Genomic DNA, 26,965 nt, shown 5'->3' with positions numbered 1-26,965 from the left:
CTTAGGACGTTCACCAGGAGTTTCAATTATTGTACTGTGGGTTTTATTGCATGGGTTTGAATAGCTGTAGAAACTACAATTTGGATGAGTCGATACAGTTTTGTTGAAGTACTTGCAGTGAGAAGATATGATTACAGATTGTGACGGCACAGATAAGTCATTCGGTCTTCCCTGACTTGTGTTTCCTAAGTGTCAAATCAAATTCACAGATATATACTGCATTTAGGTCCAAACTGTACTTTTCCACGACAATATTTTTTAACCATCTAAAAACGCCCAAAAATGTTGTCTAACATATTTGCTAAAATAGCCAGTGGATCATCTCTGTTTCACAACCCTGGTTCTCAAGTAGCCCAAACAGTAACCCTTTTTATTGTAACCCTGGACAAGCACAACTGATCATCAGGCAGGTAGCCTAGTGGTTAGAGCTTGGGCCAGTAACCGAAAGGTTGGTGGATTGAATCCCCGAGCTGACAATGTAAACATCTGCCATTCTGCCCCTGAGCAAGGCAGTTAACTCACTGTTCCCCGGGTGCCGAAGACGTGGATGTCGATTTTGGCAGGCCCCACACCTCTCTGATTCAGAAGGGTTGGGTTAAATGCATTGTTGTACAACGGACTCGGTATCCCCCATTCCCATCAAGCCCTCAATGAGTTGTCAAGGACAACAACAAACCTGTGTACTGTTGGGGATCCTCGAGGACCGAGGTTAGGAAACAGTGATTATCTAGTGCACAGACAGTGCATTAGGAAATTACTTTATCCACATTTTCTAAAGTTAGACTTACTATAAAATAGATGTTTAAAAAGAAAAGACAGAAAATACCCCATAATATCAAAGCAAAAAAAAGTTGACATTTTTGCAAATTTATTTTAAAAAACAAATACCTTATTTAAATAATTATTCAGACCCTTCGCTATGAGACTCAAAATTGAGCTCAGGTGCATCCTGTTTCCATTGATCACCCTTCATGTTTCTACAACTTGGGAGTCCACCTGACATAAATTCAAATGATTGGAAAGGCACACCTGTCTATATAACGGTTGACAGTGGAAGTCAGAGCGAAAACCAAGCCATGAGGTCGAAGGAATTGTCCGTCAAGCTCCAAGACAGGATTGTGTCCAGGCACAGATCTGGGAAAGGTTACAAAAACATTTTTGCAGCATTGAATGTCCCCAAGAACACAGTGGTCTCCATTATATGGAAGAAGTCTCTTCCAAGAGCTGGCCGTCCAACCAAACAGAGCAATCGGGGGAGAAGGGCCTTGGTCAGGGAGGTGACCAAGAACCCAAGTCTCTCTGACAGAGCTCCAGAGTTCCTGTGTGGAGATGGGAAAACCTTCCACAAGGACAACCATCTCCGCAGCACTCCACCAAATCAGGCCTTCATGGTAGTGGCCAGACGGAAGCCACTCAGTAAAAGGCACATGGCAATCTCCAAGCGGGCTGTCAAAAGGCACCTAAAGTACTCTGACCATGAGAAACAAGATTCTCGGGTCTGATGAAACCAAGATTGAACTCTTTGGCCTGAATACCAAGCGTCACGTCTGGAGGAAACCTGGCACCATCCCTACGGTGAAGCATGGGGGTGGCAGCATCATGTTGTTGGGATGTTTTTCAGCGGCAGGGACTGGGATACTACTCAGGATCGAGGGAAAGATGAACAGAGCAAAGAACAAAGATCCTTGATGAAAACCTGCTCCAGAACGCTCAGAACCTTCGACTGGGGCGAAGGTTCCTTCCAACAGGACAAAGTCCCTAAGCACAAAGCCAAAACAACGTAGAAGTGGCTTCGGGACAAGTCTCAATGTCCTTAAGTGGCCCAGCCAGAGCCCAGACTTGAACCTGATCAAAAAAAACTCAGCACAGACCTGAAAATAGCTGTGCAAGACTCTCCCCATCCAACTTGACAGAGCTTGAGAGGATCTGCAGAGAATATGGGAGAAATTACCCAAATACAGGTGTGCTAAGGTTGTAGCGTCATACCCAAGCAGACTCGAGGCTGTAAATCGCAGCCAAAGGTGCATCAACAAAGTACTGAGTAAAGGGTCTGATTACTTATGTAAATGTCATTTCAGTTTTTGCTTTGTCATTATGGGGTATTGTGTGTAGATTGGGGGGGGGGGGCAATTTAATTAATTTTAGAATCAGGCTGTAATGTAACAATGTGGATAAAGTCAAGGGGTCTGAATACATTGACTATGATGCTGAAGAAAAGGTCTAAATGCAGTATGAAGGTGCCAGCTGTGAAGAGTCAAGTAATGCCACCATCTACAGGTTAGTTGTGGAACTGCAATCAGATGTTGACATACCGGACATTTCAGCGCGAGGTTGTTGACACATTAACAAAAGAGGTGTTTGTTTGCATTATATTCTGACCAAAAACTCAGCTCCCTTTTAAAGTAGACCAGCCACATATTAAAACAAAATGCCACAAAACAGCAACATTGGTACTGTACCTGACCAATTATACTTCCCCAATATCCCACTATCCAAATATAAGATACAAGAATATGGTGTCTCGTTAATACGTATAACATGTATAGCACTATATATTCATATCATTAATAGAAAAATACATGAACAAATACACATTTTCATGATGGGTAAATTACCAAAGGGAAAATATTACCTCCCACACCAATGGATCTTAGACATATTTCAAGTGGAGAATCTTTCTAAAATCATGATGTCCTCTAACTGTAATTCTATGAGTCTGGGAGAACTTCTAAAAACCGTCACTGTTGTTGTATAGAGCTGTGTGTATGAATGAGTGATTTGTCCCCAGCCAGCCAGTAATCTATAAGGCTGTGTGTGCACGTTACCTGACTAAGGCATACTGCTAACACTGTTAGTGCATCCCAAATGGCACCCTATTCCCTATTTAGTGAAAGTAGTGTACTAATTCGGGAAGGGGGTATAATTTGGAAAGAAGCCTGTCAACACATTGAGAGAGCAGCCAAGTAGAAATAGAATGCTGATGATTTATGTTGGCAATGAAACCCAAACCTGTCACTACTCAGATTAGCAGGCAAATGTGCACATATATATTTGCCTTGAATCCGTAGTATCCTGTAAAAAGTCAAACCATTCTTGTGATAATTTTTTCTCAAAAGATTTCTGCATGTTTGTCTTTTTTTGTACAAATCTTTGTATAATCTGATTACAACCAAAAAATAACCGCCCATCAAAAAAAACAAAATTATTGTCTCCATTTACAGATTGCATTTTGGGATTTAGTCTTTCAATCTGTGTACTCCCCCCCCCCCCCCCTCCCCCCTTCTTTCTTCAATATAACATTTTGTAAATTTTTGTTATTTGTGTATTTTATTCTTTTTTTTTTTTTTTTACTTTTCTTGCTGAAGTTCGTTCGCCAGCCAAGTTCCAGGTATTGCTTGTCAAAATCTACATTACTTTCCAGACACTTATTCCTCCAAAACACCAGATGGCGCTATGGTAAAAGGCAAGATTTGTAGGTACTGGATGTGGTGTGTACCTCCACTGTAGAACAGGTTAATGTCAAGGAAGAAAATGAGTATTTCTTTCAAGAACTAAGCCCCAGCATTTCCTATTTCTTTTTTTGGGATATTTTTCAGCTATAAAAAGATGCGTGTCGCTTGAGAGAAGGAAGATCCTTAATACTACTCCTCAGTCAGTGTGGAGTCTGGCAGCAGAAGTGGGACAGTCAGTCTGTCAGTCTGTTGCAGAGCAGACCAAGACAGCCCTATCTGCAGAGGTCCTGGGCCTCTGAGTGCTGCTGAGGTTTCCTCTTCTTGCTGTTGCCCTGGTAGTGTGGCTTGCTGCTCGGGTGGCTCTTGATGTTGGATGAGGACGAGTTCTGCTGGACGTGGTGGGTGTTTTTACTGGACGAGCGGAACAACCTGGCCTGGGAAACAAGACAGACACACACCTAGTTAGATCAGTAGATAGATCACTGGTAGGCCTGTGTGTACCATTGAAATGTTACATTTAAATGGTTATCTACAGTGCCTTGCGAAAGTATTCGGCCCCCTTGAACTTTGCGACCTTTTGCCACATTTCAGGCTTCAAACATAAAGATATAAAACTATTTTTTTGTGAAGAATCAACAACAAGTGGGACACAATCATGAAGTGGAACAACATTTATTGGATATTTCAAACTTTTTTAACAATTCAAAAACTGAAAAATTGGGCGTGCAAAATTATTCAGCCCCTTTACTTTCAGTGCAGCAAACTCTCTCCAGAAGTTCAGTGAGGATCTCTGAATGATCCAATGTTGACCTAAATGACTAATGATGATAAATACAATCCACCTGTGTGTAATCAAGTCTCCGTATAAATGCACCTGCACTGTGATAGTCTCAGAGGTCCGTTAAAAGCGCAGAGAGCATCATGAAGAACAAGGAACACACCAGGCAGGTCCGAGATACTGTTGTGAAGAAGTTTAAAGCCGGATTTGGATACAAAAAGATTTCCCAAGCTTTAAACATCCCAAGGAGCACTGTGCAAGCGATATTGAAATGGAAGGAGTATCAGACCACTGCAAATCTACCAAGACCTGGCCGTCCCTCTAAACTTTCAGCTCATACAAGGAGAAGACTGATCAGAGATGCAGCCAAGAGGCCCATGATCACTCTGGATGAACTGCAGAGATCTACAGCTGAGGTGGGACACTCTGTCCATAGGACAACAATCAGTCGTATATTGCACAAATCTGGCCTTTATGGAAGAGTGGCAAGAAGAAAGCCATTTCTTAAAGATATCCATAAGTGTTGTTTAAAGTTTGCCACAAGCCACCTGGGAGACACACCAAACATGTGGAAGAAGGTGCTCTGGTCAGATGAAACCAAAATTGAACTTTTTGGCAACAATGCAAAACGTTATGTTTGGCGTGAAAGCAACACAGCTCATCACCCTGAACGCACCATCCCCACTGTCAAACATGGTGGTGGCAGCATCATGGTTTGGGCCTGCTTTTCTTCAGCAGGGACAGGGAAGATGGTTCAAATTGATGGGAAGATGGATGGAGCCAAATACAGGACCATTCTGGAAGAAAACCTGATGGAGTCTGCAAAAGACCTGAGACTGGGACGGAGATTTGTCTTCCAACAAGACAATGATCCAAAACATAAAGCAAAATCTACAATGGAATGGTTCAAAAATAAACATATCCAGGTGTTAGAATGGCCAAGTCAAAGTCCAGACTTTAATCCAATCGAAAATCTGTGGAAAGAACTGAAAACTGCTGTTCACAAATGCTCTCCATCCAACCTCACTGAGCTCGAGCTGTTTTGCAAGGAGGAATGGGAAAAAATGTCAGTCTCTCGATGTGCAAAACTGATAGAGACATACCCCAAGCGACTTACAGCTGTAATCGCAGCAAAAGGTGGCGCTACAAAGTATTAACTTAAGGGGGCTGAATAATTTTGCACGGCCAATTTTTCAGTTTTTGATTTGTTAAAAAAGTTTGAAATATCCAATAAATGTCGTTCCACTTCATGATTGTGTCCCGCTTGTTGTTGATTCTTCACAAAAAAATACAGTTTTATATCTTTATGTTTGAAGCCTGAAATGTGGCAAAAGGTCGCAAAGTTCAAGGGGGCCGAATACTTTCGCAAGGCACTGTATGTACCGACAGTGTGTTGTAACGCTCAGGTCAGAAAAGTTCAAGGCATTTGTAGGTACAGTAACAGAGTTTTTCAGTGGTTGACTTAGGCTTCGTCAAGCTGACCCTACCTTGCCCCCCTTGTTGTCAGTAGGAGTGCTGGTGGTGTGCCTCTGTGTTCTGTGATTGGTCACGCCACCTGAGGATTCTCTGTGGGCGCTGGAGCCCCGCCCAGGCAGTTGCTTCACTGTCTTACAGGGCGTCCCGTCAGAATCCTGGGGACAACCAATCACGACTCAGTAAATCAGGTCAGCAAGCAATGGGTGCATCACATTAAACGTCGTGTTAAGAGTTGATTTCCTCAGGTTTTGTGGTTTTAGTGTGCACACGGTTTATTTGAGTGTAACAAAACTCACAACGTCGCTGGAACTGGATACCGTGGAGGATGAGGATGACGCTAATGAGGAGTTGGAGGAGGTCTTGCTGTGAGATGCAGTCACCTCCTCCGTCAGGTTGTTGTTGCACTCGTCCAGCTGCTGAGGCTTCACCAACAGTGTGACATCATTTCCTACGGCAACAGCACATGAACGAACAGTGGTAAGACAATGTGTTTTAGATCGACTAAATAGCAGTCGGACTTCACTGATCTACAAATCACCTTGGATCCCAAACTACTTAAAACATAATAAAGATGACCAATTTTGCACCTTGTCTTACTGAAACTGATCCCCTCAAACACACTATCAACTCGATAGATCTGAGACAGTGTCAAGACTCACAGTAGTACTGTGAAAACATACCATTCAGGGCAGGTTCATTCTGAGACTGTGGTCCCCAGAGCTTGGTGATCCAGTCCCTGTATTCAACTACTTCCTGGGTCACCCGGATTATTCTGCCAAGTATACTGGAGGAAAGAAAATAGGACATGTCAGATTAGAAGAACTTGTTTGCATTAGTTCAAAGAGAGTATTTAATAAATAACAAGATTTTTTCAAGATAGCAGCCAAGGAATGTGAGAGCTGTCGTTGGTTAAAGCGAGCCCTAGCTCTCCATCTCCTCACCTCTCAGACTCGTTGTTTGGGTAGTACTTGGCGATGGGCGATACGGCGTGGTTGAGCACTATGTAGGCATAGTCAAAGGCCTGCTTCACCTGCAACACACCGTATGAGCTGCGGCCAACGTCGTTATCTGCAGGAGGCAAGAGGCATGCTTAGATCATCTATTTGGGAAGAGTGACAGATTTCAGACATTGTCTGATATTGAGCTGACTTTTTAGCCTTTGTATGGGCACCTGGGACCGCCGTCTTATTCATGCCCGTTAAAGTGTGTGATTCTTAGGTTTAGTGTTATCAGTAGTTGACGGATGTTACGGATCTTGAGCGTCAGTGCTAAAATGAGGTATCACCTGTGCAAGTGCACCCATGCTGAATGGAAGGCCATGTTACCTGGTGCTAGGGGGTCCTCAATGAAGAGCATGGAGGGCCTGTAGAGGTCAGTGCTCTTCTGAACCTCGTCTTTGGCCACATAGCTGCCGCCATCTTTGATCCGGATGCCCGTCTTCAGGTAGTTGAAGTGGCGCCCATAGAGCTCAAAGAACTCTATAAGGAGAACGCCCACATTGGCATTAGGGCTGCAGGCATCTTCTCTGTAGTGAAGCTGAAATACAAGGGCAGAGGATAAGAGGTCAATTGCATAGAAGAACAAGCCAAATCATCTTAGTTCACTGAATGAGAAAGACTTAAAATGTGTCAAAAGTCTGTTATAGACAGTAAATTAGTAATGCTAGATGCAATCTATCCTGCACTGTGTGTGTGGGCTACTTGAGAGAATAGCAGAAGAGCAGAAGTCTCTCACCTGCAGGAAGCTGACAGCCATAAGGAAAAGGCTGTAGGAGCCGATCCCTCCAGTGAAAACCTCATTCAGATCCCTCTGGAGCAGGAACTGCTTCAGCACCAGAACCAACTTCGGAAGCACTGGGTATTTCTTATGGATAAAAGAAACACGTGGTTATGGTTAAACCTGTGGTTAAGGTTATAGTGCCCTCTAGAGGGGAATGTCTCAGACTAGGACATTGGGTATGGCTGGATTGAGGGACTGAGGAGAAGTTAAGTGTATTAGCTACCAACACCTCCGTCAGAACCCAAAGAACCTGACAAATATACAACAATCTATGCATGCTAACTGTCAAGCCTGTTTCATCAGCTAGGTCTTACCAGACTGCATTAGGTAAAAGCAATCTACCCTGAATAAGAGATGCCTGCTTCACTTACCTTTTTGTAGTCTTTGATGAGAAGGGCAGCTTTAACTCCGTTCTTCACATTGAAGCTGATGTCCACCTTCACCTCTGTGCGGAAGTCTGTCAGCTTGATGATGGGTACCTGGAACAATGGAACATCGTGATGAGGATGGATTTACACATACACAGTCACTGGAGGCAATGACACACTGCACAGTTAGTATGCATGCACAACATGCAGATGACTCAACACTATACACATCAGCTACCACAGCAACTGAAATGACTGCAACACTTAACAAAGAGCTGCAGTTAGTTTCATAATGGGTGGTAATGAATAAGTTAGTCCTAAATATTTCCAGAACTAAAAGCATTGTATTTGGGACAAATCATTCATTAAACCCTATACCTGTAATGAATAATATGGTAATAAGCAACTTGCTTGGAGTAACCCTTGATTGTAAACTGTCATGGTCAAAACATATTGACACAGCAGTAGCTAGGATGGGGAGAAGTCTGTCCATAAAGCGATGCTCTGCCTTCTATCAACAAGGCAGGTCATACAGCTCCTAGTTTGGTCACACCTGGACTACTGTTCAGTCGTGTGGTCAGGTACTAGAAAGAGGGACTTAGGAAAATTGCAATTGGCTCAGAACAGGGCAGGACGGCTGGCCCTTGGAGGTACACAGAGAGCTTATATTAATAATATGCATGTCAATCACTCCTTGCTCAAAGTGGAGGAGAGATAGACTTCATCACTACTTGTATTTGGTGATAAGTATTGACATATTGAATGGACCGAGCAGTCTGTCTAAACTACTGGCACACAGCTCGGACACCCATGCATGCCCCACAAGACATGCCACAAGAGGTCTCCTTACAGTCCCCAAGTCCAGAACAGACTATGGGAGGCACACAGTACTACATAGAGTCATAACTACACGGTACTCTATTCTACATCAAGTAACTTATGCAAGCAGTAAAATTACACTTTAAAAAAGCATAAAAATACACCTTATGGAACAGTGGGGACTGAAGCAACACAAACAAAAGGCACAGACACATGCATACAAACACACAATAACATAACACTATACACACACTTACACAAGGATTTTGTGTTGTAGATATGTGGTAGAGTAGGGGCCTGAGGGCACACACTTAATGTTGTGAAATCTGTTGTAAATGTATTGTAATGTTAAAAAAAAAAAAGTATAACTGCCTTAATTTTGCATGGACTCCAGAAAGAGTAGCTGCTGCCATAATAAATACAAATACAAACATACCGTGGCCTTGTCCAGCACTTTGATGGAGTTCTCGTCAGTCACGTTTTTCTTCCGCAGGGCCTCTTCCAGGGTCCAAAGGGGCAGGTTTTCCCAGTTCCCAAACACCACCAGATCGATGTCACTAGGAAGTGGAGTAAGTAGTAGAGGTCAGAGCAACATCACATTCGGATCTGAAGAGAGGACTCTCCAGTTCACTTTCACACACAGCTTATTGTCACTAATCCAGAGTCCCCAGTTACAGTGTGTGTGTGTGTGTGTGTGTGTGTGTGTGTGTGTGTGTGTGACGTCAGAGCGGAGAGCAGTCTGGCTTGTCAAGAAACCAGGTTAAAAAGGCTTTGGATCAGCAGCGCTAAAATGACCACAGCCTTAATCCCAAAAAACAAAGGCAAATAATTACACAATGGCCAGCCACATCACTCTTTCACCATATAACCACACAAAGGGGTGAATTCTGAACACAGTTAAATGTGCGTAAATGTAAAAGTATCCCCTTTTTATGCACTTCTCTCAATACGTATGTATTCGGACCTTGAACTTAAAAGAAAACTCCACCCAAAAACGATATTTTGGTATTTGTTTCATTAGTCCATTGCGATTATAGTCTCAAAATGTTTAGCATGTCAGCAATCAAGTTTAAGATGTATAACTTTAAAAATACAGCCTTATATGATGCAAAATGTGTCATATTGACATTACGCAACTGAATAAGGCAAGTCTGAATACCAAATACTGATTAGTGTGTAGGAATGGCCTAAGAGCTTACCCACTTGGAACAGATGTCAGTTAAACATCTGGTTTGGATTTACATGTGGTTGAGTTGTCACCTAGCATAAATTAAATAAGTGAAATGAACAAAAACAATCACCTGTCATTGGATTTAGGTTAAAAAATTAATTCCTTTACGTTGATTGCTTTTTCAAAATCAAATTAAATGTTTTTGTTGAAGTTACGTGGAAACAATGTTGATTAAACCCGTTTTTGCCCAGTGGGTAGTTTTTGTAGTTTAACCCCATCAGTCCCGAGAACCCAGCAAATATCTGCTTTTCATTTATCCGCATGTCCAGCCCTTATACAATGCCTTTCGAAAGGCTATGAGACTTGGAATTGAATTCAGGTGGATCCTGTTTCCATTGATCATATTTGAGATGTTTCTACAACTTGGAGTCCACCTGTGGTAAATTCTATTGATTGGACATGATTTGGAAAGGCACACCTGTCTATATAAGGTCCCACAGTTGACAGTGCATGTCACAGCAAAAACCAAACAACGAGGTTGAATGAATAGTATGTAGAGCTCCGAGACAGGATTGTGTCTAGGCACAGATCTGGGGAAGGGTACCAAAACATTTCTGCATCATTGAAGGTCCCCAAGAACACAGCGGCCTCCATCATTCTTAAACGGAAGAAGTTTGGAACCACCAAGACTCTTCCTAGAGCTGGCCGCCCGGCCAAACTGAGCAATCGGGGGAGAAGGGCCTTAGTCGGGGAGGTGACCAAGAACCTGATGGTCACTAACAGAGCTCCAGAGTTCCTCTGTGGAGATGGGAGAACCTTCCAGAAGGACAACCATCTTTGCAGCACTCCACCAGTCAGGCCTTTATGAAAGGCGCTTGGATTTTGCCATAAGGTCTGAGAGTCTTTTGGTGCCAAGAGAAACAAGATTCTCTGGTCTGATGAAACTAAGATTAAACTCTTTGGCCTGAATGCCAAGCGTCACGTCTGAAGGAAACATGGTACCCTCCCTACAGTGAAGCATGGTGGTGGCAGCATCATGTGGGGATGTTTTTCAGTGGCAGGGAATGGGAGACTAGTCAGGATCGAGGCAAAGATGAACAGAGCGAATTACATAGAGATCATTGATGAAAACCTGCTCCAGAGCGCTCACCTCAGACAGGTGCAAAGGTTCACCTTCCAACAGGACCACGACCCTAAGCACACAGCCAAGACAATGCAGGAGAGAGTGGCATCGGGTCTCTGAACGTCCTTGAGTGGCCCAGCCAGAGCCCGGGCTTGAACCCGATTGAACATCTCTGGAGAGACCTGAAAATAGCTGTGCGGCAACGCTTCCCATCCAATCTGACAGAGCTTGAGAGGATCTGCAGAGAAGAATGGGAGAACTCCCCAAATACAGGTGTGCCAAGCTTGTAGCGTCATACCCAAGAAGACTCAAGATTGTAATCGTTGCCAAAGGTGATTCAACAAAGTACTGCGTAAAGGGTCTGAATACTTATGTAAATGCCATAGCAGTTTTTTTTTGTGCAAAAATGTAAAAAACCTGTTTCTGCCTTGTAATTATGGGATAGTGTGTGTCGATTGAGGAAAAAAAACAATTGAATCAATTTTTGAATAAGGCTGCGACCTAACAAAATGTGGAAAAAGTCAAGTGGTCTCAATACTTTCCCGAAGGCACTGTATTTAGCCTCACAACTAAGTGTTTTATTGTGAGGATAAAACAATGACAAAACAGTTGCATCTGAGTTTTTTTTTTTTTTTTAAAGTCTGCCAAAGTAAAAACCTGATTTTTAAAAATGATATGAATGCAGTAAGTATAGAAATAGTTTTTTCACTGGGAAATGAATATCTAACTAGTCGGTGACAACTGTGTGGAGTTTGTGACCGCAACTGAGTTGATTACAGTATTATAGAAACTATGTCCTGGGGTTTCCCATGATCTTCTAATGCAGAAGAACCCCTTACCTTCTAACGACACTTATGAGCATCAGAGAAAAAAATAGATGGCTTTTAATAGTTTGTAGCTCAAACTGTAACTCAAGACATTTTGGTAGAACAGACCAAATCAAATGGTTCAACCCAGAAGTCCGTAGCTCAAACAAACACTGTTTAAAAGTGGTTAGAAGTCCAAAACACACCAGCGATAAGGTGGGACTCATTGGGTTAAGGGTCAGTTTACACTTACTAATGGTGCCCGGGTCAGCTGCTTGTTCACCCGCCTGCTAATAACCCATCCACAACCGCCCAAGTATATGTGAAAAAGTGAATCTGAGGCCTGCAACTGGCCCTAACCCAGATATTTTAAGGTGTTGTTTTCTCTTTATTCAACCCGCCATCCACCCACCCTTCATCCACACAATATTTAAACCCGACCGCCCCGCGGTTATATCCGCAGGGTCTGCAGGTTATGAGTCAACACACATATCACCAACACACTATAAGAGAGATTATGATAGGAAGGCCATTTGGTACTCCATTACCTGAATCAAACAGCTTACCTGGTTGGCAGATAGAGGCCCGTGCTGAAACTCCCAAACACTTGAACCTGTAACAAAGTCAAATGTGTTATTCATTGATTTCACTTATCAATCAGATAAGCCGAGCTATACACTATCTTTGAACTGATAAAATGGCAGGTAACTTGTTAGAAAATAAAGACAAATTATTTGTTTAGACTTCTGTCATGTGACAACAGTCTGATACTTGGAGACAGGTGTCAACTAAAGCAATACAAATATAATATTTATGCTAAGTGGGGAGAGAGTCTAACATGCATCACCTTTTTCACCTTTTATGCAAGTCAGTGCATTGACAACCAGTCATTATCTGACAACCATGCACTGTTCTTGGGGGCAAAAAATGGGATCTGAACAAACCATTACTACTGTAGTTATGAGAAAAAGGATAAAATGCTTTAAACCCCAAAGGTTTGGACAAAAAATAAATTAAATAAGCATTTTATTTAATGCGTCCAGATTCCAGACAAATATCCCGCTTTATCTGAGCTTTGTGGGCATTAACCAATGTCACGTCACATAACAGTATTTCACATTGGTTCTGAGGGCTCAAAAATAGCCTTTGCTGAAGCCTTAAACCAGCCATTATTCCCTCCTGGGCTGAGCTCCTGCCTGAACCGACCAAGGGGGTTAAAGCCTGGGCTCCAATCTGCTTACTAGAGGCAGGGCATGTGATTGTGATGTGGGTGGAAATGAGAGGGGTGATGGATTGCCACTGTGTCCAAAAGGTCAACTTAACAAATGGCTTGGCTCTCTACTGTATAAAGAGCTAGTGGTCATCACTTAAATTATCGAGAGACGGAGTGCAGTTAGAGAGGGAGAGAAAGACATGGTGGCCGCCTCCTAGATTAATTATTCAGCTATCTGGTGGGTTCACAGTAGTTCAGTTCACCCAGTCACAGACAGGTCTCGTATTGAGTGTGTGTAAGAGGTCAGGGGATTGCTGGGAGTCTTAGTCCTGTTCTTGTTGTGGACAGGATATAAACTGTTCTCCTGCCTCAGTGGATAGAGTAAGAGGTAGGAGCAGTACCAGGAACAGCAGTGGACTTTTCTGTTTAGCTCAGGGATATGCAACTGTTTTACATTTTTTGAGATCAATTCCTGTGATACTACACCATTTGCCGTGGGACAGAGAAAAATGTGCAGTTTCACAGCGACTTCCCTGTAAATTCTACATATTTTGCCATAGGGTGAAGAAACGAAATGTCTTTATATGACGTCTGAGTAAGAGGGACTAACTAAATCCATAGGGGCCCCCCGGTTGGTAAATCAACCATGATTAATACAAGATAGCTGGCCACTAGACATTTTAGCTGACATGGGCTAATCGAGTTACTGTCAGTGACTGACATAAGAGAACTACTGATGTACAAGCTCACTTAAAAATTGCACCTTGTGTATTCTACTATTCCAACTCAACAGTAAATTGAGACCCAGACGAAGTTCATAAACAAAAAAGTGATCCGCGGGCCTACAAAACGGCAGTTGTCCATCCCTGGTACAGCTTGTAAAGCTGAGAGCAGACGCACAGCTCTAACAGCAGGCTCCAAGTCAGCAGGAATAAGGACACCTGGAGCCCTGTAGATTACAGGCCAAAATATAACACAGCATGGAGATAAGAGCGGACCGACCAGGCACTTTCACAAATGGTTGCTGGTCACACGCCCCACCATATACGGCCTGTCTTTCATCGTCATTACAGCTCAGCCTATAGGGAGAGAAAATAACTCTCCTACAGAGTCACGACTCCTTTCAGACAGCTTTAGAGCCAGCCAGAGAAAGACTAGAAAGATGTAAAGACAGCAATTCTACATAGAGCAGCAAGTTCTCATGCTGTCTCTAGCAATGAAGGGAATGTGTATGAGGGAACAGGAGATTGTGAGAATCTCAAGCAGCTTGCTGTGTGGGTGAGACCTGTCTGTGTAGCTAGAAACCACTTCCATTCCAAACCTTTGCTCTGCCTGTCACTTCTAGTAGTTGGTGTTGGCTTTTATGAAAGCATGAACTCTACATGGTTGCAATATTTATTTGAACGACGACCCATATTAGCCTGGCCCCGGATCTTTTCAACTATGTTAAAGTTTCAACAACCAGAGGAGTTCGCTGTACACCAATAATGGTCAAACAGATCTGAGACCTGGCTAGACCTGTATGGGCTTAGGACTGGAACTGTAGCGATGCGAGTGATCTCTTACGTCAGCAGTGGGCCACAGGTCTTTGATGACCCTCTCGATCCTGTCCACCACCTCCATCCTCATCCTCTCCTCCTCTTCCCGAGGAGACATGTGCTTGTAGAAGTCATTGATCTCCTCATGGAGCCTGCAGAACACAGAATGAAAACAGCATGATCAGGGTTAGGGAGGGAGACAAAGACTGAGCGAGAAAAAGAATAGCATGGTCATGGGGATAGTAGGATAGAGTCTGAAACAGATCAAAATACACTGACAAAGATTGAAGGCAGAATATATTGATTGAAGGCAGAATATATTGGAAGAGAAAAATCTAAATAACAAGTCTACAATACAATTGATGGGGTCTACAATACATATTTTATTATGCCAGTCAATGCAATTTGTTAACAACTTTCGCAGGTAGCTCACTGAACAGCCACCAGAGACAATTACCCCGCCCTACCATGTAATGGAAATGGTGAAAATCGAAATGACACTTCCTCAAACACACTAGGCGTTCGTGAGGAGTTAATTGCAAAGCATCATTATTACATTAACTGGCTTCTTTCCTGGAGACGTTATGTTAAAGGCTAACTGCAAACACCTGTGTGCCAACAAACTGTAATCAAGTAGCATCTACTGAAGACTGGAAGAAATGCATTAACTACAGGATTATGACAGACAGGCTGAAGTGTGTGAGAAAAGATCAAAGCAACAATAATGCAATGCATCTACACCTTTGGTACAAATCATAGGGCATATTCCCACTGTTAGGGGTATGGAACCCAAAGCAATTAGCATAAATGTAATGTCCCTTGCCTGATTAAATAGTTTGGGAAGACAATGCTGATAAGTACAAGTGTTGCTGTCCTGAAATTAAAAATGAGTGCTTAAATCAACAAATCGACTTTACTAAATGATCAACAGGGCTGCTTCCCTTCACCCGATAAGTCAGTCAGGTAAACTTGGTGGGTATGAATCCCATGGCTCGTTTAGGGAGACCAGGGACTGTGCCAACTGTCAGATACATTACACAATGGCACAGAGACAAGACCGTGACTGGGTCAGTAATTGACTGACTGGGGTTATTTCTGCCTGCAATTCACCCTGCTGTCTGTCTATTATTAAAGCTGCAGATTGACCAACACACCTACCCACAGGGCCTAGACCAGAGCCTATATCAATAACACTAAAGACTGGGTCACACAAACATTCACACGTGGTACTTATTGCCGCCCACACACACACACGGTGCGGCCTAAGCCAGCTGCCACCTCAAACTTTGACCCAACCAACACACGTCCTTGTTGTTCCAAACTCTACTGATTAGCTCTTGTATGTTCTGGCCAGTGCTTAGTGTGGGGGCAGGAAGCGGAGCAAAAACAGAATGGAGAGGAATCAAGCCAGTCAAAGGGGATTGGAGCAGACAACACGTGGACACGAGGTTTAACACTCAGTGACCAACCAACACTAAGGCCGTAGGGAAACTCAATCATCGGAGAATAAAATACTTATTCCCTTTGCTAATCTTACAAAGGAAACTAACAGCTTGAGTTGAATAGCAAGCTGCACATCCAGCATTATGATTGTGAGTAGAGCAGAGGCAGCAGTCCTGTTGTGTGAGCAGCTGTAATGTGAGTGAACACCACATACTGGAGGGGGTGTACTAGAGGCCAGGACACATGAGGGCTGGGCTGGGGCTGTCGGGGACTGGCAGTGGAGCAGGTCACACTGCCCTGGCTGCCCCTTTACTGGGTCTGTTCACACACAATCCCAGTCACCCACAGGGCCATGTAAACACAACACAGCACCCAGCCAATGACAGGCCTGCAGCACAGCTTCCTTTGGCAGGAAAATCAAAGAGACTGGGAAAGAAATGGTAGCTACTTCTGAGCTTGTGTACCCGAGAGGGCTCAGCTGTGAGAAACACTAATAGTTACTGTAGAGGATTCAGCCTGCTTGTCATTTGGGTAGCGCTCTGTGGAGCGCTGCGTTTTAGATAACAGTTTTCCCTGGCGCTTACAGTAGTCTGTGTTTCACCTAATCCTCATCGACACCCAGACAAACATTCCTGGTGTAGCAGCCAGGAGTCCTATTGAAGGGCCCTGACCCGGTTAGACCCCAGCCGACAGCAGCCCCAATCACCAGCCTGTTGGCCCAATCTACACAGCAGTCCAGCCAGACAGACAGTCATGCCAGTTCAATGCCATCTGTCCCTGGATAGAAGTACTCCTCCCTGATGTGATGATACCAGGCTTTTCCAGCTACATCACTGCAGGTGTTCATCCTCAAACAATGATCCCTTTATATTCACACAGAGGGGTGTATCACACAGCTTGTAATATAAACAATAGGCTGCTAAACTAATCTAACTTCTACACCTTTCCTCACCCAAGCATCAGCCTCTCCCGTTTTAAGTAGGCCAAGCTAACTCCTCAGGGCAGGCCCGGTAATCGTGTGTGAAGACACCCACCATGAGGTTCCCTGTCCTGAGGTACCATGAGCTGTTTTTCTGGACGGGCCAGGGCCTAACATTACAGTGTATTCTGAGGTGACTGAAGCGGAGCACTATGCAGGGGATTCCTTCCTTTTCTTTCTATTTGTCTCTTCATTTCTGGTGTTGGTCAGACTGACATGGGAACAGGAGTTAAGTTCCTTCAACACTTATCACACACAGGCAGCAACAGGCCCACAGATACGCTCTGCAGAGGCAACCTGGCTGACAGCATTCATCACGCCCTGCCAGTCACTGCAACAAAGACTGCACCGTGAACACACCTAGAGTCAACATAGCAAGGTATGACTAGTGAGAACTAGTGATGGGGGGTCGATACAAAACCGTCTAAATTAATGACAGATTTAATTCTGACTATTTTGAGGAAGTGTATACTGGCTAGTGTCTCAACCTGGCCAAACAGCACTATTGCAGTTTGCTTTTTCTTTTAAAGAGAAGATGTAAGCACATTCGTTCGGTTTGCCGCCAGCTGAACTGAAGCATGCTGATGCCTTAAGTCACTCCACCGACAGCCACCAGTAACAATAGAGGGGAGGGGGCCGTCCTCAGACATACAGCACAGGAGGGAAGCAGTCTGGCACTGGGCCAGGAGATACAGCCATAAAAAATCCATTCATATTGAATTCACATATAGCCATTATCTTGGGACACGTTCAATTCAACTGACTGACACACACGTCACATATTGATATGATGCGAACGCACACACACTCGTCCATACATACACTCCCACAGAAAGTCCACAGTCAAACTTTTGTCACACGTACCACACAATGACTGATACACTGTCATCAGGGGAGATCAAACAAATCTCCCAACAATTTGGAGTCAATGGCAATAGAAATGTAGTGTGTGTGCCTGCCAGTCTCTCCTAGCAAATGTAGTTGTCTCACACTGCCAGCCTCCTACACAGTGCTTATAACAAGCAAAAAACTGTGCAAGAGTCAGTTTCATTTCAGAGAGTCAGCCCAAGTATAGGCTCTCTATTCCAGCTCAGACCAGTGGTGCTGCTAAGTTTCATTTCAGAGCAGCAGTGTCTGACTGGCTGTCCGTGTGAGAGAGAATGGGTTTCGTTTCAGGGTTAAGCCACATCGCCTCGTCACCCAGGGAACCGGCTTAGACCAGGAGGAGCAGCCCAGTGCCTTTGGAGCATGTGACAAGCAAAGAGCAGGACTAGGCAAACACATTTGGGAGCCCTGGGTTTGGAGGAGTGTCTTAGCAACTGAAACAGGCTATATCTTTTCCAAGATATAGATACTGTAGTGTACAACTGAGCAGCAAGTGCCAGTAGGTTTCTGAGGCAGCAGAGTAGGTGTGGTGGAGGAAATATGTCTTCATATGAAAGAGGGGGAGAAGCATAACATCAGGGTCTCATCTGAAAGTGTACGGCTGCAGTGGCAGACTGGTACTGCTTATTGACCACCTGCTCAGATGGACTAACAGTATAAAGTTGTGTGAGAGTCAGAGGGCAGGGCATGTGTCTCAGTTCAGACACAGGCAGTAAAAGACAGAGGGAAATCAAACTGGCTGCCAAAGTACCTTTGAGAAAGAAGAGGGTTCGCTGGCAGATGGCTTTTCGAATGTGCAAGGCCAGCCCCCTGGTTTAGAACGGCCTCCACCGAACAGCATTAGAGCAACCAGCTATAAATACTGCAGAAGGACCAGGGACAGAAATAACAGGGTACTGTACCATGCCCATGTTTCATAGCGCTGCCAGAAACAGTGAGAGACATGTCATCCAGCAGGCATTCTCTTCACGTGAACCTGCAAAAACTTTCCTCACTCACTGCTTATTAGGCAGTCCCTCGGTTGGCAGTGCCACATGTGTAAATATGCCTCTCACACAAAAACATGAGTAGCCTATGAGTGACAGGGCCTGCAATACGATAGTCACACACACACACACAGGAAAGGATGTCAACCCAAACCACACAATGAACATAAGGTGGCCAATTCATTAGGCTTTCATCAATGCCTGACTTTTCCTCCAGCACCACTACAGTGGCTCAGACTGGCTACCACAACCAGAGGATTTGGGTTAAAGACAAGCTAGGGCTACGAGGACCCCAGTTGTCCCTGATCATTAGTGACCTGCTTGACCTCAGTGGATTTATCCGGCACACACTAGCTGCGGTTGAAACCATGTGTTTAGTGCTGCAAAAAAAGCTCCCGGCTCCACAGGCTCCAAAACATCTGGCGTGCTGGAACTCCAGCCATAAACACTAGACTACACTTATATTACACCATCCTCTTCAATTAAAGCCCTAAGGCTCGATCCACCATAACATCTAGGCCTATATTCAGAAGTACAGAGACCCATGGACAGACACAGACATCAAAAGAACAATCTGATCTTTATTAATTGGGCTGCTAGATCTTGGGCTACCCCAAATACAATCTGCAGACACAATGCTAACAGATTTGAGCCATTAGCACTAATCTAAACATTAGCAACAAGAGTCTTGTCTACTCAAACTTGTGTGTTTGGTATAAACGTACTGCATGTCATGTACTCTACTCTGATCTCCATGACAATTTCCACTCCATCTCTGAGCTCACAGGCTTGACGCCAATCACTGCATGACCCTAGTTTGCCTATCAACCAAGTCATCATGGCTCCTCCCACTGAGGCCTTTTAAAAAAGAGCCAGGATGCAACATGTGAGTGGCAACCTATCAGACAAGCATAGAGATCTGTGGTATACAGGTTGCATATTGAATTCATCAAGACTGGAGTAGAGAAGAGAGCACAAGGTGTGCTTTTCATCATTAGTCATATGGCATGAAGTGACGCCTGTACCTTGGTAGGTTTCTCTTAATCTGCCTGATTGAAAGGCATTTATACAGGCTTATGAAAATGCAATTGTTTAAATACTGACCGTGAAAAGAGATTTCAAACATCCAATACTTTAACAATTACCATAATTTGAACAGAAACGGCCAACAAAAAAACACAGCAGTCTCCAATCATTTAAACTTATTGTCAAACAGTACAACATTCACAAAATAAATATGATTGTCTTTCAGTATTGAATTTGTCTGGGCTGTACCAAAACAACTTGCTACCCCTATGCTGTTCAGACTACATTAACTCAACGGCTTTCAAATCGGCCAGATGGGGAGAACATATCAATCAAAAAGCATTCCTCTTTAAGCACATGGGATGGCTGAGATAGAGTGAGGGATCCCCACACATGCTGGTAGAGGGAAGGGTATATTACCCACAGTCCAAAGGACAGGCAGCATGTATAGCTCTCTGCAAGTCCTCACCTCACCACCTGGCTGTATGTCGGGGGGGGGGCAAATGCCCTTTCTCAATTAGATTTGCAAGACATGTCAAAGACAAAATTATAAGTAGTATGTCATTTTAAAATGTTTGCATGCTTTTCTCCTTCAAGAAAACAATAGCCGATTCAAAGGGGGTGTGGCAGATTTCAACTCTTCCATGAAGGACTCAGGTAGGATACACTTGTGTTTGTTTCCTCACCTAAAGGAGGCTATCGAGGAGGACCATCTTCCATTTGCCTACTAACGAAATGACAAACTCAACGACGCTTACCGGTTTCGGGTCACGGAGGTGAAAATATGGAGGGCGGACATTTGCCCAAACGAGAAAACTCCATTGATATCTCTAACAGCCAGCACAGTATAGACCGAGCCATAGCTCTATGAGTGGTGCTGTGTTGGAGTAACAAGAGGTGATATCTGGAAGCTGGAGCTGTGGGACTTAGATCACAAATCTCAGAGATGGTTCTAAAAACAATAATGTGCCGATTCTGGTAGTCACCGAGCAATTAGCAGCACATTTAGATGGCCCATGGGGTCAACATTGTACAAAACTAATCTGGCACTGTGTGACCCCTGAACTCAACACGGCCAGGGTTGTGTTCAATAGCACACAAGTAGGGCACACTGTAGCAAAAGGTAATGAAACAAACATTTCTTATTGGACAAGTTCAGACAGTCTCTCACTGTTTCACTCCATTTTGGGAAGTTTTCTGCCTAGTGAACACAACCCAGGTTTTTCCACAGCTAGTTGTGTGTGACAGCACAGTGCAGCCATACAAATACTATTTTAGGCGGTCCACTCCACTCACACACCAATAACATTTATGGGTCTTTCACAACAGCTTTTGTTTCAGTGAATCAGAGGTGGCAGAAAGCCATTGCTGCTCCAGAGCTCATTGGATGGAGGGCTCTGTGACATCAGAGAAAGAGCTCAGGTTTCTCTCCTGGAGGGGCGGGTTTGTTTTGGGAGAGCGAAGCCAGGACATGCTCAGCGTGTGCTGCATGTAAACACAGCACCCCTTATACAGAGCGGCTGGACCTTCTGGGCTCAATCATGCAGTCCACGCATTCACACACCTCCACCCCTATCCACCCTATCCACGCCCTCGCAACCAACAACAGTGCCTTACTCATCCAAGGAAAATTGTTCATCTTCCCCCACCCTTTTCTTTCCGCTCCCCATCAAATTGTATATGCCACAGTGGTCACAGTCACACTAATGCAAAATCAACCCCTTGACTAATGCAAGCCTGAATAGGCGATCCCTCAGGTATCACAAGCACAGGAAAATGCACCTTGATGTGAATCACTTTCAAATTTTGCCCTCCCCAGTCAGGGACTTGGGGAAGAAAGCTAATGAAACATTTCCACAACCAGAGATTACAGGCCTGAAAAACACTTTCTGAAAGCGACACTATCAATTGACAGATATTTAGGCATTACATGTATATATTGTGAAATATATGTTCATTATGCAACTCAGTAACTAAGCATTGTGAGCAGAATAAGAACCAGGAGTGTGGGAGAGAGCCTGGTTGTGACTGTGATCCAGGCTGTATAGTACAGGTTGGTGTATTAGAGTAATCACTAAGGAATGTCCTTATGCAAACAGTGTACTTTATATTACTATAAATGAGGATCAGCTTAGCTAAGACTTTGCTCTGGGCTCTTGCATGTTACTAGCCTACGCTTGTCGGGCACGTAGAAGAGGGGGGAAAAACGCCTCCACACCTCAACCTTTAAAACAATACCCCACCCACCTCAGGACTTTTCTCTAGTTTAAACTAGTAAGAACTGCCTTTCTGAAATAGCTGTCTCATTACATTTCTGTCACACTAAGATTATATAAACTAATTGGTCAATATGTTTTTTCAAGACAGACCTGGTCCTTTATACCTGGACGAATAAACAGAGGGGGGAATCAGGCAAAACAACAGTGATAAGATAAGGAAGGCATTTGGATGGTTGTAAAGCACATTTCATTTCAGCATCACATGTCTGGGGAAATACCCTCTGTCATTAGAGAAAATGGTTACAGTAACCTAACCTCTTAACGGCTTTGTAGCAACCTGACATATTGATCATAATCAGTAAGCTAGTATAGCCAACCTATATTAAAGACAGTGTGGCGCAGAGGTCTAAGGCACTGCATCTCAGTGCTAGAGGCGTCACTACAGACCCTGGTTCGATTCTAGGCTGAATCACAACTGGCCATGATTCGGAGTCCCATAGGGCGGTGCACAATTGGCACAGTGTCCTCCAGGTTAGGGTTTGACCGGGGTAGGCCATCATTGTAAATAAGAATTTGTTCTTAACTGACTCACCTAGTGAAATATGGGTTACATAAAAATACTATACTAAGAGACTCTACTAAGAGGTCTGGACATTTACGGCTGGGAGGGTATACTTGCCCTGTAGCTACACGGCCACAAGCCCCACTGACTGTCCCTGATAACTACATTTGTGTCAAAAGTGGGACAACCTCTCAACCTGTCAACTCTTTACTTACGGAACACTTCAAGAGAAGGGAAGGGAAATAGTTCAGCCTCCTCATGTTGTATACTACGGTTTTTGGCCTAGATTGCTGAACCTTTAGGACACATGTTGTGCATTTGCATCTGCCCAGTCGCTCCTCCCCTTTAAAGGGGGGCAGAACTCACTGATGTCACCTCGCTTTTCCACAGTCACTAAGAAATAGATACCATTTCCGAATTGCAACTTGGGGTTGTGGTTTGATGTGGGCCTGTTATGTTTGCTATATGTACTCTGACAGTTATCATTGTTGGTTCCTATTCACTCACAGTAGCTAAGATATCCCCAAACAGCCACCCTATTATGACTTTGGCTAAAGGAATAAATTGTGTTTGTGATGCCAAAGTTAGCTCTGAGGATGTGTGATTTGGAAGAAAAAAAACACGTTGTTTAATAAAGAACAAGTATTGTTCCTTCAACATAACATTGGCTACAATGTAGTAGTGTTGTCTCACATAAAGAAGTCAGAGGCGATGCATGCTAATGGATGGATCTGCATGCTAATGGTTGGATCTGCATGCTGATGGTTGGATCTGCATGCTAATGGATGGATCTGCTGTCTAAAGAATTTGATGGGTTTTTTCAATCTCGCAAATCTCCAATTTTGGAAAATACTGACTATGACACTGACTATGACCAAAAGTATCCTATTTACATCTTTTAGTACATTTTGGAATTAGAATAGATGCTTCTGACTATTATATCCACCAGAGAAGTAAGATTTTCGGTTTTAATTGCTGCAAATAGGCAACAGTGAAACAGACGAAAAATACCGGCATTAGTTAGGTAGGCTTAGCCTGAGTCAGTCAGTCATATGTCAACTATCAAGAAAAGGGTTCTGCATTGACTTGACAATGGTTACTGCTCAGTACTCGTGCTTTTAGCTAAATGTCATTCGGATTAGATTTTTTTTGCTTAGCTCGTCAGCGTAGTGACCACATGCAGATGTTGGCAACCACGAGGTAGCTAGCTACCAAGGTCATAAAACAAATTGCTGGATGTAGCTAACTAACTAGCTAGTTAACGTTGACTGTCCCATTACTTTCGACTGACCGTAGCTGGTTAGGAACGTCCCCCAACATAACAGATAATGACGTGTGACGGTCAAATCGGCACGCCTAAATATGGCTATGATGTCTAACCATATGACTATGTGCGCTCACTTCACCAGCCAAGTTAGCTGGCTGGCTAGTTGTCTAACCAACTAACGTTAGTGTGGCAGAGATATATAACCTTAGCTAGATAACGCGTGATTTATGATTAACTTGTAACGTTATATGAGCAACGAGCTAGTTTTGATGAGTGTCCTTTTGTTTCTTACCCCAAGATTCCTTCAGCGTAGTTCTTGACTTTCCATGGTGTTCCCGTGTAAACACAGCCTCCGGTCTCGAGGCTACTGTTGAATCCATAAGTGCTAGCCTTGTTGTCTCTTTTCCTTTTGTTGGGGTGTCCTGAGACCCCAGAGCCCACTTGCCCCCCTCCGCTGCCCCTCCCCAACGATGAACGGTTGTTGTGGTTGTTATTAGCTTCCAACGGAATAAAGTCTCGTTGTTCGACTACATCTCGGTCATTCGTTGAGTTGGACATTCCCTTGTTCCTGGGTTCGCTGTTAGTGACAGTTCCGTTCTTGCTCGAGATTACGTTACCCAATGTCCCGTTGATGTTCGATTTCTGACTGAGGCTTGACGTGCTTGACAAACTACCCGTGTTACAGTTGTTATTGAAGTACAGATTCCCCAGACCTTGTGTTGTTTCCCAAATCTGAATCCACAGGCTGTTGGCTGGTCCACGTTGTTCTGGCTGAAACCAAGCGATTCTTGGATCCATCAAACGACAGTGCAGGCACACTGCCCCAGAGCAAGGCTCAGTTCGTGTAGCTAAAGCTAGCCAGCTAGCTAACCTCACTCGTAAGCTTTACAGCGGACTAACGTTAGATATGAAGGTTACTTCAAATTGCTATAACATATCTTAAATCTGCTATCCATGAATTAAAACGACTATTATTATTAGACAGTAGGCGTCGTGTTTAATAAAAGAATGTTGTCAAAGTTTGGATTCAAGAATTAAGGAAACATGCAGCCATTGCCTATCGAAGCGATTTCTGACCCTTTCCTTCTGATTGTGGGTCCTCAATGGCGGACACTGCGCAGCCGCAGATTCGCGCAGAGTGAAATGGTGATTCGAAAAGGGCGGAGAAAGTGTCGTTCTTACGCAAGAGCAGAACATGTTACCTGTTGCGTAACAATGGGCGACAGATTAATTATTTTCACATGAGAACATGAGGTACACACACTGAAATAAATCGGTGGGAAGGTTGTAATACAATTTTAAAAATGCCAAGATAGCCCGAACTTAAATGGTTACTTCATGTCATGACAGGATATTCTATCCATCAGGCTGATAAATTACATTTCCATTATTTCAAAGTATGAAAGCAGCATATCAAAGTGGAGGATATATACCAACAGCTGTGCCTTCTCCCTTCAATGAAACCACCATTGCTGAACTATTTTCTAAATCCAAAACCACAACTTGCTCCCTTGACCCTATGACCACTGCCTTAGTTAAGGCATGTCTCCATGTTCTGCCTCCTGGTGGTCAAGATTGTAAATGCATGCATTTGAGAAACAGACGCATCACAAGTCCTCAACTGGCAGCTTCATTAATAATCAGGACAACAGTTTTCAGCTGTGCTAACATAATTGCAAAAGGGTTTTCTAATGATCAATTAGCCTTTTAAAATGATAAACTTGAATTAGCTAACACTAAGTGCCATTGCCATGGTTGCTGATAATGGTCCTCTGTACTCCTATGTAGATATCCCATTAAAAACCAGCCGTTTCCAGAAACAAAAGTAATTTACAACATTAAGTGTCTACGCTGTATATCAAATCAATTTTATGTTACTTTAATGGACAAAAATGTCACTTTTCTTTCAAAACAAGGACATTTCTTAGTGACCCCAAACTTTTGAACGGTAGTGTACATCCACACAAATCCCAACTCCACTCTGCCACCCCACTCTGTCATTGCCTGTGTCCGTGAACTGAAAACTTGGATGAGCAATACATTTTTTCTACTAAACGATGACAAAACAGAGATCATGGGCCCAATATCCCTCATCAATAAACTGGGTCAACTCAACATGAAAAACTACAGCTGCACCATCCACTCCAACTCTACAGTCAGGAACCTTGGTGTTATATTTGACCCCACATCCGAAACATCACCAAGTCAGCCTTCTTCCACCTCAAAAACATCTCACAACTCAGACCTTCTCTCACTGATCCCAATGCTGAAAACCTCATTCATGCCTTTGTTTTATCAAGCCTGGACTACTGCAACACCATTCTCTAGTCTCCCCGCCAAAACACTGGACAGACTTCAACATAAAAAAAAATTCAGCTGCACAAGTCCTCATACACACACACCAGACCTTGGGACCACATCACCCCCATACTCAAACTCCACCAGCTGCCAGATCAATAAGCACACACTGGACTGGCACCCACATAACTTACTGACCTACTGCACCCCTACCTGTTCACTGCGTTCCTCGGACACTGGCCTGCTCACAATCCCTCACACCAGGCTCCGCTCCATTGAAGATGAGGATTTTAGCAGTGCAGGTCCCCAACTCTGGAACTCTCTCCACTCCATGTCAGAAATTCACAATGCATACACATATTCAAGTCCACACTATACAGACCTCTTCACAGGCTTACCCGTAGTCACTGTTGTTTTAGCTCACTTCCTTGATTGGTCTGTCATGTTCAGTGTTCTCCATGGCTAGTCAGTCATCATGTTTAGTGTTCTCCATGGCTAGTCAGTCATCATGTTCAGTGTTCTCCATGGCTAGTCTGTCATGTTCAGTGTTCTCCATGGCTAGTCAGTCATCATGTTCAGTGTTCTCCATGGTTAATCTGTCATGTTTAGTGTTCTCCATGGCTAGTCAGTAATCATGTTCAGTGTTCTCCATGGCTAGTCAGTCATCATGTTCAGTGTTCTCCATGGTTAATCTGTCATGTTTAGTGTTCTCCATGGCTAGTCAGTCGTCATGTTCAGTGTTCTCCATGGCTAGTCAGTCATCATGTTCAGTGTTCT

The 26,965-nt window shown here is 43.8% G+C and overlaps 1 protein-coding gene across 1 annotated transcript; it reads right to left on the bottom strand.

Annotated features, from left to right (window-relative positions):
* Positions 1-20: 20 nt before the first annotated feature.
* On the bottom strand, positions 21-25,014 carry tent4b (terminal nucleotidyltransferase 4B). The gene is made up of 12 exons (XM_029639582.2): positions 24,183-25,014; positions 14,552-14,675; positions 12,339-12,385; positions 9,109-9,229; positions 7,857-7,964; positions 7,441-7,569; positions 7,032-7,242; positions 6,648-6,774; positions 6,387-6,490; positions 6,003-6,154; positions 5,718-5,861; positions 21-3,886 (listed from the first exon to the last, which is right to left on the bottom strand). Exons 1-12 carry the CDS (start codon positions 24,686-24,688, stop codon positions 3,725-3,727), a joined length of 1,935 nt encoding a protein of 644 aa, XP_029495442.1. The 5' UTR covers positions 24,689-25,014; the 3' UTR covers positions 21-3,724.
* Positions 25,015-26,965: the final 1,951 nt, after the last annotated feature.

Source organism: Oncorhynchus nerka, linkage group LG27 (genome assembly GCF_034236695.1).
Source record: "Oncorhynchus nerka isolate Pitt River linkage group LG27, Oner_Uvic_2.0, whole genome shotgun sequence".
In the NCBI taxonomy this organism is placed as follows: domain Eukaryota; kingdom Metazoa; phylum Chordata; class Actinopteri; order Salmoniformes; family Salmonidae; genus Oncorhynchus; species Oncorhynchus nerka.
Note: the sequence above shows the minus strand (reverse complement) of the source record. Positions and strands in the feature narration are given on the sequence as shown.